General features: G+C 42.4%; 2 protein-coding genes and 1 long non-coding RNA gene across 3 annotated transcripts in view; 1 reads left to right on the plus strand and 2 right to left on the minus strand.

Moving 5' to 3' along the window:
• Positions 1–15,053, minus strand: part of LOC134226886 (NHL repeat-containing protein 2) — a 333,703-nt gene that overhangs the window by 179,974 nt on the left and 138,676 nt on the right. The window lies entirely within an intron of this gene.
• LOC134224002 (uncharacterized) lies at positions 2,621–3,590 on the plus strand. Its single transcript, XR_009982802.1, has 2 exons — positions 2,621–2,980; positions 3,040–3,590. It is a non-coding gene; the product is annotated as an uncharacterized LOC134224002 (long non-coding RNA).
• Positions 11,745–15,053, minus strand: part of LOC134226883 (LIRP-like) — a 29,241-nt gene continuing 25,932 nt past the window's right edge. The window contains exons 2-3 of the mRNA XM_062707958.1: positions 13,400–13,643; positions 11,745–12,876 (exon numbers count right to left, since the gene is read on the minus strand). Of these exons, the coding sequence (XP_062563942.1) occupies positions 12,692–12,876; positions 13,400–13,643 (429 nt within the window). The 3' untranslated portion in view covers positions 11,745–12,691. The remainder of the gene's footprint in view (positions 12,877–13,399; positions 13,644–15,053) is intronic.

Here is a 15,053-nt window from a genome sequence, read left to right on the forward strand (position 1 = left end):
CGAAGGACCTTTTGACCAAGGCATCTTCAAAGGCGTTTCGCTTTCTCTTCCCGCCGGGGAATCAGCGCAATGCGCCGATGAGGAGGTATATAATGATACATGCATTACGTCTATTCTGTAAATCAAGAAAGGCCTGCTTCCATTTCCAGCTGACGCAGATGTAGTCTCACGTAGACCCACGTGATCGTTATTGTTACAAAATTCTGCTAACAGCTCACCTTTTCGCTTATTTATCCGAGACTATGAGGTCCCATGACATCGACGGTTTCGTGCAATACTGGCACAACTCGAAAAAAATTGTAAGAAATGACATTTCTGTTTGCCTCGAGTGAATGCAATTTTTAATTGAGAAAAAACGTACCTGTGTAAGTAAAAAAAATAGTGCGTGATTGGACTTGTTTCAAAAAGGATGCAGAACATTCCTGAAAGCCGGGTCTATGGGTCTACGGATTGATTGTTTCGCTACCGCGGAATAGAATCCGTGTAGCTTTCTTGCAAAATACTGGGTAGAACAAGAAATCGAGCCATAAATCAGTGATTCCGATGGCTGAGAAAGTGGGTTGGCGATGGTGTGGAAAAAAAGAGTGAAGATCTCGAATTCGAACCATGATGAATAATAAAATAATAACATTAGATGTACATCTCAATAGAGAAGAGTCATTGGTAATCTAATTGCTAGACGCTATAATTACAACCTGGGAGCAGCAGGGACTATGTCCAAGGGTTGTTGTGGGGTTTGATAGTGGGCTCTGTTAAACTGCTATAAAAAGGTGCATGTATCGGTAAGAAGGCTCCGCCAAAGCGACCGTGTGCCGCTGAAAGCAAATAAGCCCAATTCCTGGTGTAAGGTGGGACACCAAACAGATCTGACACGAAAGGACAGAAGGTTTGCGTAGGCCCAAAAAGCTGCCTGTAAAACAAAAAATTACGAACGACATAAGAGATAATACAACTCGATTTAATCGGCTGAGACCTAATCAGCTATGGCAACTAATGCACGCACATGTTTTCCTGGATAAACTGTTACAGCAAGGTGATGGTCTCTCGTGTCTGCTATTCAACATCGCTTTGGAGGGAGTAATATGAAGGGCAGGGATTGACACAAGTGGTACGATTTTCACGAAGTCCGTTCAGTTATTTGGTTTCGACGACGACATAGGTATTATGGCACGTGACTTTGGGAAGATGAAGGAAGCCTCTCGGATTGTACTCATTGCCATCAACACGTCGAAGACGAAGTACATGATAGGAAGAGGCTCAAAAGAGGACAATGTAAGCCACTCATCACGAGTCTGTATCGGTGGTGACGAAATCGAGGTGGTTGAAGAATTCGTGTACTTGGGATAACTGGTGACCTCCGATGACGGTACAAGCAGAGATATTCGGAGACGCTTCATGGCAGGAAATCGTACTTACTTTGGAATACACATAACGCTCATTAGAGCGGTAGTCCTCTACCGACACGAGATCTGGATAATGCTCGTGGAAGATCATCACATATGTGGAGTTTTCGAATGGAAAGTGTTGCCTACTATCTATGGCGGGGTGCAGATGAAGGACGGTACATGGAGTAGGTGAATGAACCACGAGTTGCAACAACTGTTGGGAGCAGTGTTGTAAAATGTCATTTGCATTCGTTTGTATAATTTTCCCAGAACTTTTTTCAGTAGTTAGCTAGCGACTATCAAGTATGACGAACTTATAGCGCTTAAATGTGGCTACAACTTTGTCTAACAAGACATTGCTGTAAATATGTAATCTGGGGCGTGGGAGGCAAAATGTCATTCAAATGACATTATGTCAAATGACACGTGACATTTTGGAGAGATTTCACTCTCTAGCCTCAGATGTTATATTTAGAACAATGTACCCTTGGACAAAAATATAGCACTACTCAAGCGTTATGCGTACATCTAAAATTTTGAAGTAAATTGGGCTTCTGAAGAAAGTTATGAACAAATTAGTCAAATGACATGCAGATGACATTTTACAAGCCTGGTTGGGAGTTATGCCGCGAAAATCGAAAGACTGCGGTGGGCCGGGCAGGTGGCTAGAATGTCGGGCAATAACCCGGTAAAAATGGTTCTCGATAGTGGTCCTACGGGTACAAGAAGGCAAGGTGCGCATCAAGCAAGGTGGATCGATCAGGTGGTAGACGATTTTTGGACTCCGTGGCTGGGGATGTGTAGCTATGAACCGAGTTGAATGGAGAAGGCTAAGGCCGGTCTTAGTCTGACTAAATAATAATAATAATAATAATAATACAAACACAATCTGCATTGAAGAAGGAGAATATAACCACAGTACTCAGCATTCAAAACAATTGCCAGTAAAAGAGATCAGATGTTTGCTTTCCAGTATTCTTTGTTTTTCGTCTTTGAACACGCTTCACAAAAGTGTCTACTATGCAATGCTTGGCAATCAAGGGAAATGTTAAAAACATGTAAATATATGATTTCCATATTTTTCAATAATAAACATGTTTTCGAGTAAGTGCCAGCCGAGCTTAGGCTTAATCATCTCGCAGGTTAGTAGCCGTTCTATTATAAGGAATGATTCCAATGGTAATCATCCAATCCTTATCGGCTATAGACATGGCAGTAATGCAGCATTGTTTGTTGCTTTCTTGTTTTAGATTTGTTTATAATTAGTAGCAGTATAATCATTCCAGAGGGATGCAGTTCCAAAGGTCTTGCTGGTCAAAATTCGTGATTGATTGATTGATGGTAAATATTTACTTGCTTACTAATGGATGAAGCTCAGATGAACAAAATGTTATACACTTGAGCGAATGAAATTTAGTACGATTCAGTCGTCTTCGGAATCCAATCGGTGAGGTTGAGTACCTGCAATATGAAGAATATGTTTGTATCCCTAATAAGTTTGCTGATACTGTTCGTATTTGCAAAAGATAGTTCGGGCTTCAGCGGAAGGTTGTGCATGGAGAGGCTGGAACAACTTATATTATTTACCTGCAAGAGTTAAGTCGATAATTGGTGTGAAGTGTTTTTTGTAGTGACATGTTTTATATGTTTCTAGATGGTGTCAACCCTGTCGTCGACCAGCACGCTATTTATAAAGAGTGCTGTTTCAAATCGTGTGAGCTTGATACGCTCTCAAAATTATGCAAAAATGAATGACACAGGATCTCTACACAATGGTTTTTCGCTTTATAAAATATATATATATATATTCGTAGTTTTCGTGAATCGTTTTAGATCTAATTTTGTGGTACAATGAAAAATAGCTATAAATGCAAATCGAGGAGTGCAAAATAAATGAGGAATGAAGACAGAAAATTAACCTGACAAGAGGCATGACGATGGATGATAATCACTCAGGATGGAATTCTTCTATATCAGCACTACGTATCTCTTCGGATTCAAAGTGAAATTTTTTTAACCTGTAAATAATGATGGCAAGCAAGAAAACAAGAACATTGCTAATGCTAAAAAAATGGCATTTTTACAATAGAAGAACATTCTGTTGGCAATGTAATTATTTGTACATCTATTGGAATCACAATATGGCAATTTCAGTGTTATGTTGGTTATGTTATACGAATAAAGTTTACTATATTTTTTATTATATATTGACTTAGGACTATGACTGTTGTTTTCTACACCAGTGTACACTTCGCGATTGCAAAAATCGGAGACCGTCACGAAAATATGAGTGATTTTGAACGTTAATATCTCAGCCGTTTCTCGATGGATTTACAATTTGTTTTTGGACCATTCGATCAAGGAAGGGTTAACGCTTCTATGTATTGTTCTAAAAATACTAATTTTCTACTGTTATACACGCAACATCTTCCAAAAGGCACCTTGTTTCTATTCAGTTTCATTAAAGGCAATGGAAAAACACCAAAGCACGAAAAAGTTACATCAAGATGTCAAAAACGTTCGAATTGTGATCAATGTTTCATTAACATTGCAATGCAGTACGCGTTTGGCATTTTGAAACGAACAACTAAAGAATACTGCACTGCATGTTGCATGGATGAAACAAAATCATTAAGTTGCATATTCTTTACCATGTAAATTCAATGGGTCTTTCAAAATTGAATTGTTTGTTTGAATTAAGTTTCGGATAAGTTGAGTGTACCTTCATGTCTGATTTAGCTGCGTAAGCTGCTAGGTAAACACCAATCCTGTACATGCATTGCAAGCACAGACATCAAAACTAATCAACTTACGGGTTTGGTCTTGAATCGCAGTTCATACAGGATTTCACGCTGAGCGGACACAGCAGCACGACCGGGTTGATAGCAGTCCAATGGAAAAGCATCGCATCGTTGGTGGTCGTCGGGGTGGTTACTGCAGATCATTCAACCTCAACAATGGTAGCGATTTGGTCAGCAGCAGCGTGGCGCATTGGAGAATGCAAAGAAATTGCTTGCAAAATCCTAAATGGTGGCTCCTCAGCGAAAACACGGGAAAACTCCACGAGTCGATGACGGTCTACCGACCGGATCTGTGCGCCAATGTACTTCTATCTGGTGGCGGCGTGAATGCAATTTTCTTACGGCAGCGATTGCTCTCGGCGGCGGCGGTGTCGGCTCGGATCAACACGGTTCAAAATTATCTTCCTAAGTCCAAAAATTTCGTCGGCGGGTGACGAATAATACCCTTTTTAACGTTTGCATTTCTGGTGTACTAATGGTGGTAACCCATTAATACCCTCAACATTCTGGAGAATTCCGAAATCCTGGGAAAATTTTCCAGAATTTTTTCATTAATTCTAGATAATTTCTCCGAGAATCGTTCCAGGAATTCCGCAGAAATCCTTCCCTCCAGGTACTTCTTCAAGAATCCTTTTTAATTTCTCCAAGAATTCCTTCAGCAATATCATCCGAAGGTTCATCTAAGATTACTTCAAAAGTTTCTTCAGGAATTTCTTTACGATTTTACAATGAATTTCGTCAATGGTTCGCCCGGGAGGAAGCGTCATTCATAGCAAAAATACTTGCAAAAATCTTGAATTGTGTCTTTCTTAGCCTGGCATCTATAAAAAGCAAGGCCATGCTGAAGGTTCTTCTTCTTCTTCTTATTGGCATTACATCCCACTGGGACAGAGCCGCCTCGCAGCTTAGTGTTCATTAAGCACTTCCACAGTTATTAACTGCGAGGTTTCTAAGCCAGGTTACCATTTTTGCATTCGTATATCATGAGACTAACACGATGATACTTTTATGCCCAGGGAAGTCGAGACAATTTCCAATCCGTAAATTGCCTAGACCGGCACCGGGAATCGAACCCAGCCACCCTCAGCATGGTTTTGCTTTGTAGCCGCGCATCTTACCGCACGGCTAAGGAGGGCCCCCTGAAGGTTACTGAATTTGATTTGTGGCATGGTGTAGGTTTTTGTTTTAGTACTTCCTTATGAGCCTATGAGCATCATCGTGTTCTTTTCGACACAGGAATGCAAGAAATGGTGAATCGACTTAGAACCCAAGCAACCACAAGAAGGGCTATTTTGGCTTAATCAGCTCTCATTTTAAGTAATTTTTTGTATGGTGGGAGCGTAAAAGTGAACTTTAAAGTTCCGTTAAGGATGCTTGGAACTTGATGTGAACCATAGTGAACCAATTAGTTCGGTTAAGAGTAAATTTAAGTAAAATCTGAACTTCTGGTTGCTTGGGAATCCTCCAGGTTAATAACTGTGGAAATGTTGAATGAAAACTAAGCTGCGATGCGTCAATTTTTAAATAGTGGATGTATTTTTTTCTATTATGGGTCCTGTACACCTCCGGTGGTGCAAAGGGCCGACTTGAAAAATCTCCATCCTGAGCGTTGTCCAGCTATCGCTTTAACCTGTTGCCAGGTTAGATTTCGGTCGACTTCTTTTATTTCTTTATTGAGGCTTCGCCGCCAAGAGCCTCTGGGTCTGCCTCTGCTGCGATGTCCCACTGGGTTCCAGTCTAATGCTTGTTTACAGATTTCGTTTCCGCCCCTACGTAGAGTGTGGCCGACCCAGCCCCACTTCCGATCCCGAATTTCTGTTGCTATCGGCCTCTGGTGACAACGACGATGGAGCTCGTTGTTTGAGATCCAGTTGCGAGGCCACCAGGCCCGAATTATATACCGCAGGCATCTGTTAATGAACACCTGCAGCCATTGAGTGTTCTCCACTGATACATACCATGCTTCGCTAGCGTATAACAGCACAGATTTCACGTTAGAGTTGAAAATTCGTATTTTGGTGCGTTCACATATCTGCCTGTTTTTTCAGATATTTCTTCAACTCGCAAAGGCAGCCCTTGCTTTCTTGATCCGTGCGCCTATGTCGATCTTGGTTCCGCCGTCTGACGCCATTTGGCTACCAAGATATTGGAAGCTTTCAATATTCTCCACTGGTTGCCCGGCTACTGTGAAACCGGAAGGAGTCACCGTGTTTACATCCAACGATTTGGTTTTGTTGACGTTGATGACTAAACATGCCGAAGAGGAGCGCTCGGCAAGGTCGTTGAGCTTACTCTACATATCAGAGCGTCGTTGCGCGAGGAGTGCAACGTCATCAGCCAATTCGAAGTCGTTTAGGTGCTCCATGGTTTGGTTCACGGTTAATCGCATCTACCAGAATCTCGTAGATTACGATGAGGAACAGTAACGGTGATAGAATACATCCTTGCATAACACCAGCTACGACCCGGATAGGGTCGGACAGGACCCCATTTTGCAGCACTCTACACGAAAAGGCCTCGTACTGTGCTTTGATGAGGCCGATAATTTTCTCAGGAACCCCCTTGCGTCTCAGGGCGCCCCACATATTCTCGTGATTGAGACGGTCGAAAGCTTTTTCGTAGTCAATGACTCTTGAAATTCGTTGACCTGCTCCAGAATGATGCAGAGCGTGGCAATATGGTCCACACAGGATCTTTCGGCACGGAATCCGGCCTGGTGCCACCAGAGAGTCGCATCGATCTTTTCCTGAATCCGGGCTAGGATAATTTTGCACAGAACTTTGAGAACGGTACACAGCAACATAATGCCTCGCCAGTTATCGCATACAGTCCGGTTTCCCCTTTTTGGGTACCTTCACTAAGATACCTTGCATCCAGTCGACCGGAAAAGTTGCGGTGTCCTAGATATTACGAAATAAACGATGCAGTAGTTGAGCGGATGTCATGGGGTCAGCTTTGAGCATCTCGGCTGATATGCGATCGACCCCTGGGGCTTTATTCGATTTCATGGTTTGGATGGCTGTTTGAATCTCTAGCAGTGATGGAGCTTCGAGCTGGCTGGCACTTGAAAAAGTTGTTCGGAGTGCTCGAGCCAGCGTTTCAGCTGGTCAGTGGGTCGGTCAATAACTGATCATTCGCGTCTTTCACAGGCATCGTTGCAATTATCTTCGCCTCGCTTAAGCGTCGTGAGATATCGTAGAGGAGGCGAATGTCCCCGGTTGCGGCGGCTCTCTCTCTTTCGTCGGCCAGAGAGTCTGCCCACGCTCGCGTGTCCCGTCGACATGAGCGTTTTACTTTCTTCTCAAGAGCCGCGTATCGTTGACTGGCTAAGGCTTTGGCTCCTCTGGTTTTTGATCGCACTATCGCGACTTTGGCTTCTCTTCGCTCCTCTATCTTTCTCCTGGTCTCATCGGTGATCCATTGTTTTCTCTGGGTGCGCAGTTCACCCAGATTGTTCTCGCTGGTGACGATGAAGGCATTCTTGATGGCGGTCCATTGGTCTTCCACGCTGCCACCTTCCGGAATATCTGCAGCACGCGTCTCCAGTTTTTCATCGAAGGACCGTTTCACCGTGGCATCTTCCAGTCGGCGTGTGTTGAATGGTCGTCCAACTCTTTCCTCCTGCCGACGAATCCGCGCAATGCGCAGGCGTATTTCGCCGATGAGGAGGTGATGATCAGACGCGATATCGGCACTACGTTTATTCCGTACAATTGCTTCGTTTCCATTTTCGGCTGATGCAGATGTGGTCGATTTGATTTTCTGTAAAACCGTCACGGGAGACCCACGTGACCGTGTGAACCGATCGATGAGGGAAGAGCGATCCCCCGATCACCATGTCGTTATTACCATAAAATTCTGCGAACAGCTCTCCGTTTTCACTCATTTCTCCGAGACCACGGCGTCCCATAGTGCGCTCATGGTTCGAGTTGTCGGATCCGATCTTCGCATTGAAGTCGCCCAATCAGATCTTGATATCACTCTTCGGAATTCTATCTACGACGGCATTGAGTTGACTGTAGAAGTTCTCTTTGTGTTGCAGATCGGCAGCACCGGTTGGCGCATAACATTGGATTATAGTAAGGTTTCGGACCCGTGTTCTAAATCTGGCAACGATTATCCTTTCACTTATAGGTTCCCACTTCATAAGCGCAGAGTGTGCCTGAGCGCTTAGTAGGAATCCAACTCCGCGATGCCGGGAGCGTGTTCCCCTCGTAAACCAGAGTATAGCAGAACTTGTCCCGACGGCGTTTGGCCAACGGACTTCACTCAGACCCAGGATCTGTGTTGGAGAAGGAATTTTGCAAAATTCCTGTGTGAGGATTATCCCACAATTTAAGAAGAAGAAGAAGGAAGCTCCCAGAATTCTTGATGAAGCAGTTTTCCAGAATATCTGGAATGTGAAAGCAATTCCCCAAAATTCTTAGATGAGGAATTCTCCAGAAAGGAAGAATAATTCTCCAGAACTCCTGCAAAAAGAATCACCGGTGGCGGAGTTTCCTACAAACCTTGTAGATAGAATTTTCAGAATTACGAGAGAAGGTGTTTTCCAGGCAAATTGTTTAATTGCTTTATATAAAATCTCTAAGTAACCAACAAAGTAAATTTAAAAATACCATGAAAATGTAACCAGAAGGATTTCCTGGTTGTGTACCTTCTTCTTCTTCTTCCATGGCTTTACATCCCAACTGAAACTTTGCCTGCTTTTCCATCAAGTATTCTTTTCAGCATTTCGTCATCTGACAGCTTTTCTATGTCCGCCATTGCATGAGTAATGAGTTTGTATCTTGTATGGCAAGTACAATGGTAACACTATGCCCCGGGAGTCGAGAATGTTTTCCACCCGAAAACATCCTTGACCGGACCGAGACAGGTTTGGTACCAGTTATGTAAAAAGAGTTTGTCAGAAATGCTAAGCTAATCAGTGATTACCGGATCGCACCCATTATCTTACATCTTGAACGTTGGGGTTGTTGTGCGAGGTAGGACAGTAGCAGGGACTCCAGCAGCTTGTTTTTGGCTCATCGTTAGCGATACTGAAACTGAAAATATGTTGCCATTGGTAGCAGAACCACAAGCGCTTGCCGGAGGGAGACACTGCAGAAATTCATTCGCATGGATGCCAAATCATCGAATGGCTAAACGTTGGCGTCAGTGGCAGTCTAGTGAAATTTTCTTTCAAAATTCTAATTTAGTTTCCGTTTGTGATTGGAAAGGTTCATTATTGAAAACCAATCGATTCTTTTCAGAAACATAATTTTATAAAAGAGAAGGTTGAGCCGAGACGAATTTTTCCCCCTTGAGCCGATACATACGCCATCAAATATTCTTCAGTCACTATGCGGCATAAATTTATTGCGGCTTCTCTCTCCAACGCGTGGTTGTAATTCTGCCACGACGGTTTCGTGCAAAACAGGCGCAACTTGGAATTTGTAAATGTTCAGAATCGACTTCAGGGAAACTTCAACATTTGTGTGAATATTTCGAATTTCATAAATATCATGGCATGTGTTGATACAAATGGATAAGTTTAGAGCTGCTTCCATTAAAGATGACCATTCGTTTCTGCCTATGTAATCAATGCAAAAAAAATCACTTAAATGCTGCTGACGACGCGACCACCATCCGATAATACGCCCCTCTACCATCCATGACCGTCACTGACTGACGCCACTGGTGTCGCTGCTACATCCTCCAACGGGTGAATTCACTACCGGACGCCGTTGATCGACCTCCATGAAATCTCGAACAAAAATAACGCGCGCGCTGAACACGGCTCTTTTTATGCACAAATAAAATGAAGCAGTGGGCCATTGAAATGTGCATCCATTTCGTTTACCGAAAGGGCGGGGCTAATGGTGTTACTCCATTAGATACAAGAAAGCTGCATTTTCTTGCACGAGATTTCGACGGCGTTTTGAATTTGGATGCTGTTAGTGGTTATAAAGGCCCGGTCCTTTTAATACAAAGGAAGGTTGAGGCGAAACGAATTTTCTCCAAAGTGGAAATTATAACCGCATGATGACGACACAAACTTGCCATCGGTAGTAAAATCACAAGCGCTCGTCGTTATACCGTCTTACCCTACAAAGGAACTCTTAAACATGTTGGAAATTCAAATTAGAAAATGGACGCTCCTGCTTATAAGGCAGTGTAGAGTCGTGCCTAATGGTTCTGACAATAATGGTCGTTCTGTAATATTGCGGAATCTGTTTGCTCGTGACACAATCGGCTTGCGGTTAAAACTGCAGTGAACTCTCATCAGTGTACGCGCAGTCGAAGCAAGCGAAAACCCAGAAAATTTTTATTCTGGAGAGAGTTGTCGAACGCCCATGCAGAACAGAAACAAGTGACAAAAGCTCCCTTAAAGATTTCAGAGACAGAAGCGGTAATTGATCGTCTTATTGTAACTCGCTGAACACATCTCCCAAAAAGCTTTCATGGTTCGACTCCATTTGAATCATTGCGTGATATTTGTGCTCTCCATTGCTATAGACAGCGTATTGATGTTTCTTGCACGTGTTTTGCGATTGTGATTCACGCTAACTGAAGGCTCTATCGTATATGTATAGGAAAAACGACTTCGTCAGTGGATGGGAATAACCAGCGCGTGGGGGATGAAGGAGTTCATTTGCAGTGCAAAATGTAAACAAAGGAACATAAATTCCATTCAAAAATTCAAGATGGCTGACTTGGGGACATTGGCAAGTCAGATCACCCCCCAATAGAGGCATCCTGTGCTAACCTTCATCTACTCAGTTGCTGAGTGAAATTTTATTGCTCTATCTTTTCTTTTTGCTCAATTTCCGTCAAAAGCAGGACTACTCCAAAACTATGAGTAATCCTGCTTATGACGGAAATTGAGTAAAACTTCCGTGGGAAGAAAAGAGACGGCAATACAATTTTACTCAATCACTGAGTAAATGAATGTTAGAGTGTATGTTCAATTCCTTTTGTAGTGAAAAAATATTCACGTTTGATTTATTCAAATATTCAGCTCTATTGCTCACTCGTGAATGCTCGTTGATAGAGTTTTGAGAATAACTTTTCCTATACCGTGTTAGTGTTACAGTCGCCTCTCCATATCTCGATATTGAAGGGACCATCGAGATCAAGAACAAGCATGGTCTTGCACATCTTACCGCACGGCTAAGAAGGGCGGTTCATTGTCACCAGAATTGCCCTTCATTCGCTTGAAAACAAAATCCACTTCTTCCGTGCCTGCCGAATCCTAATGGAACTATCAAATCTATTCATTTGCCTAAATAACATATCTATTCCATATCATTGTATACTCGCGAAGTCGAAACAAATTCTGCTCTTCTTTTCTAATGGGAAAACCCATTACAATCTGTCAAAGTTTAAGTAAAGCATGGCCACCATCTCCTCCTCTCTGTTCCTCTACTCCTAAAACCCATAATGAACATTCATTAATTTTGTGAAGAATTTTGCTAATACACCCATCTAATTAATAACAGTAAATTGTGTAGGTTGACTCCTGGGTTGAGATAATTTTGGATTTCGGATACATTTTAGGTGGTGAAGAAAAAATCCAAAATAGAATTTTTTAAAAATCGTCTAGTGTACTTCTTTCATTATTGTTTTTTGTAATTTGTCAATTTACATTAGCTTCGAATTGCCTCGATAATGGAATTCAAAGCTGTATACGATCACATTAGTTAAAAAAGGACGTTGGCTTACGAGCTACAAACAAATAGGATACTGAAAATGCTGTAAACATGGTTTGAGCCTAATATAAGTCCCTTCGAGACCTTTTATATATAAAGGTGCTGACTCTTTCAAGCATTGTAATAAATAGATTATGAGGGGCTGAGCTATTTGTGTTTAAGCTTCTGCATAGTCTCTTAAACATACATCATGACTTACAAATGGGATAAAAACAATGAAAGCCATCATATTTTTTTTTCTAAAAGTAGTCATGGTAAAATTGTACGTTGAATAGGGATTAAGCATCCTAAGAATTTCTCGTTTCAATTCGAGCTGTATTAAAAAATTTCCGAGGTTCTTAATACTTCAGTCACATATTGCTTCTAGTTGCGACATGACAATTCTACCTCAACTGCTATCCGAGGATATCCCACAGAGGCACTGCGTCATGCGTGTTTCAATTTGTTCGATTTGTATAAATGATCTACCTACAACCTAATTATGGCTTTAAACGATTCTGTCGTTTCGTTTGAAAAACATATTAAAATAATTAAAAAAATCGAATACACGTGTATATTTTGTGGTTGCTCATCCGAATGGGTGGCGGAGTGCTTGAGATACCCAAGCAATCCGCCACCCGGAGCTAAATGTGCGCCTTACTCTTCTCCCCCGAGCCAGAGACACACAACAAACTGCCGCTGCCACAGTCGCCGTCCGTTCGCACGTTCGCCTTCGATCGCTCCCGCAACCGAAGAGGACGGGACCCACGCCATGCGGTGGTGAAGCCTCGTGCTGCTGCTACACCACGGCACCTAACCCGAACAGTAGAAGTCTACATCATTCGCAGTAGCTTCTCAGTTCGGCGTACGAACAGCTCTTCTTGCAGCATTCGTCGTAGATTCCGGCCCGGCGGACCCGCCGGTGAGCCTTCGACCGGGAGTACGGAAAACCGTGGCTGCCGCTGTCCGGCAGGGTAGCCACTTCTACCTCCACCTGTGGTTGCGGCTGGTCCGAGAGGTATTCTGCGGAAAAAGAAAATCGAATAGAATAAAGAAGAATATTAATTCATGTCTAAACTTTTGAAGGAAAACTACTCAATTAAGAAACGTCCATTACAAAAAATGCCGTTTTGTTCATAGTTAAATTTTCAGCATTATTAAATAGAGATATTTCTGCAAGTATAAAAATGTTTAACCTTAATCACAACATTTATTGCATTTGCGTATTCTTTAGGAAGAACTAATAATGACATTCAAAGTCTGTTTTCTGTCAAATATCACTAATTTTATTTACTTTTATATTATCATATTACATATTTTTATCACTAAATATTTCAAATTTGTACATATGCTGGCGAAAACAGTTCTCTTTAAAGTTTAATTGGACGGTAAGCAGTGATCTCGGTAAGACTTACAAATGATTGTCCCGATTATGATTCAGCTCGTTATTTCGCTCGTTAGTACGAATCAACGACTTACAAACGAGATACTAAAAATTTAATTTATGGTGCGATGGAGAAGGGCGGGGTTTTACGGTAGTACTAACCTGATCGGTGATGGCCCATCATTGGGTACCGCCCTTGGCACAGCATGGCCAGAGTTTCGGTCAACTTTCGGCCACAGTACCGGGAACGGGTAGCGTGATGTAACATTCCGTCCCCTTTACTAGCGGTATCCGTCGGCGAGGCCAGCGGTGAGCCATGGGTTCGACTGACGCACAGCGAAAGCAGTGTAACCTGCATGACAATCATCAGCAGGGCCCTGAACAGGTTGCTCGAACTGGATTTCATCTGGAATAATTCAGAGAGAGAAGAAAAAGACGATCAGTTGGATTGTTTGTTATCACGAGTGATGTAAAAAGCGTAGGCAAATATTGATTCACGACTGTCCATGCTGAGGTACTTGGGAAACAACGCACAACCCACTTATGTTTGCCGATAGTCGCACAGCAAACTTGTAGGTGGATATCTGACCATGAAGCAGCCGGATTGGTACAAGCTAAAAATAACATCCCGGAATCAACAGCTGATGACGGAGTAGATAATGACGGAGGCATATGTAAACGCAATTCGTATGTTTGTCTTAAGCACAAGTATCAGAACATTGCCTCGGGCGGCACGTCGCTGGACTATGGCTGACTGCAAACCGAGAAAGACGTGCCACAGGCAGATTCAATCATCCGTTGCTAACGTAGCATTGAAATCACTCGTTCGGCGCGTGATCACTCGCATGCAGTTGGTTGACGATGTTGGGTAAAGGACAGGAAAGGCAGGTAATATCTAAGTGCCCGTCGCCTGCATGCTCGTTTTATGAGTTGTGCACGAGGGATGTAAGTAATAGGCAGGTACGTATGAGAACACAACCTACGCAAATGAGTCGAGCATAATAAAATTTGTTGATGGTTTGTTTGGAAAATTTTAGCTTGAGTGCTACGGCCTGTGCGGGCTGGTATTTCTTGTTATTTGTCTCGTCAACAGTCTATGCATATCTAATAAAATTTATATGTTCGGTGTAGGCATATATTTGACGATGATTCTTCGGACAAACAGTGATCATCATTGTGCTTGCTACATAATGCTTACTTAGAAGTCTCTAAAAGTATTAAATATGGAAGTGCATCTATAACTTTAAGTCGAGAGTAGCCAATAAGCTACTAGGAAATTAAATGAAGGACATAAAACAAAACTGCGCGACCGAATAGATTGCCTTCTGCATGACCCTGAGTTCTTGGAGACGAGCCAGCCTAGGGCTGAAAGACACAATAAAGACACAAAAAAAAACTGAGTTCAACAGCGTTTTAATAAAAAAATCAAAAGCGACGAACCCTTTGGTCTTAAAATTCAAATTTTACTCCCGGATATGCCCAATCAATCATCAAACGACAGTCTCAATTCAATTTATGTCCAAATTTTAGAACACATTTCAAAAGTCGTGTTGTCAAAATCGAATAGACCCTATATTAGCCCCCATGGATTTTCTGGTTTGTTTCCACTGTCCGGTATCGCTACCCGTATCGAATTCTTATTGGGTAAATATGGCAACCTTGCTGTACGATCGAATATATTATCTATGTTTATGCTCAAACAGCTGACTTGTCGCTTCATTTTCTACAATGTTGTCTCGTTGTTATGGTCTTCGCATCGTCATCAGCAACATTTCTTGTTTACTTTTCAGTTCCTACAATACCGGTTTCAGCTCGT

The sequence above is a fragment of the Armigeres subalbatus genome, chromosome 3, assembly GCF_024139115.2.
Source record: "Armigeres subalbatus isolate Guangzhou_Male chromosome 3, GZ_Asu_2, whole genome shotgun sequence".
NCBI lineage: Eukaryota > Metazoa > Arthropoda > Insecta > Diptera > Culicidae > Armigeres > Armigeres subalbatus.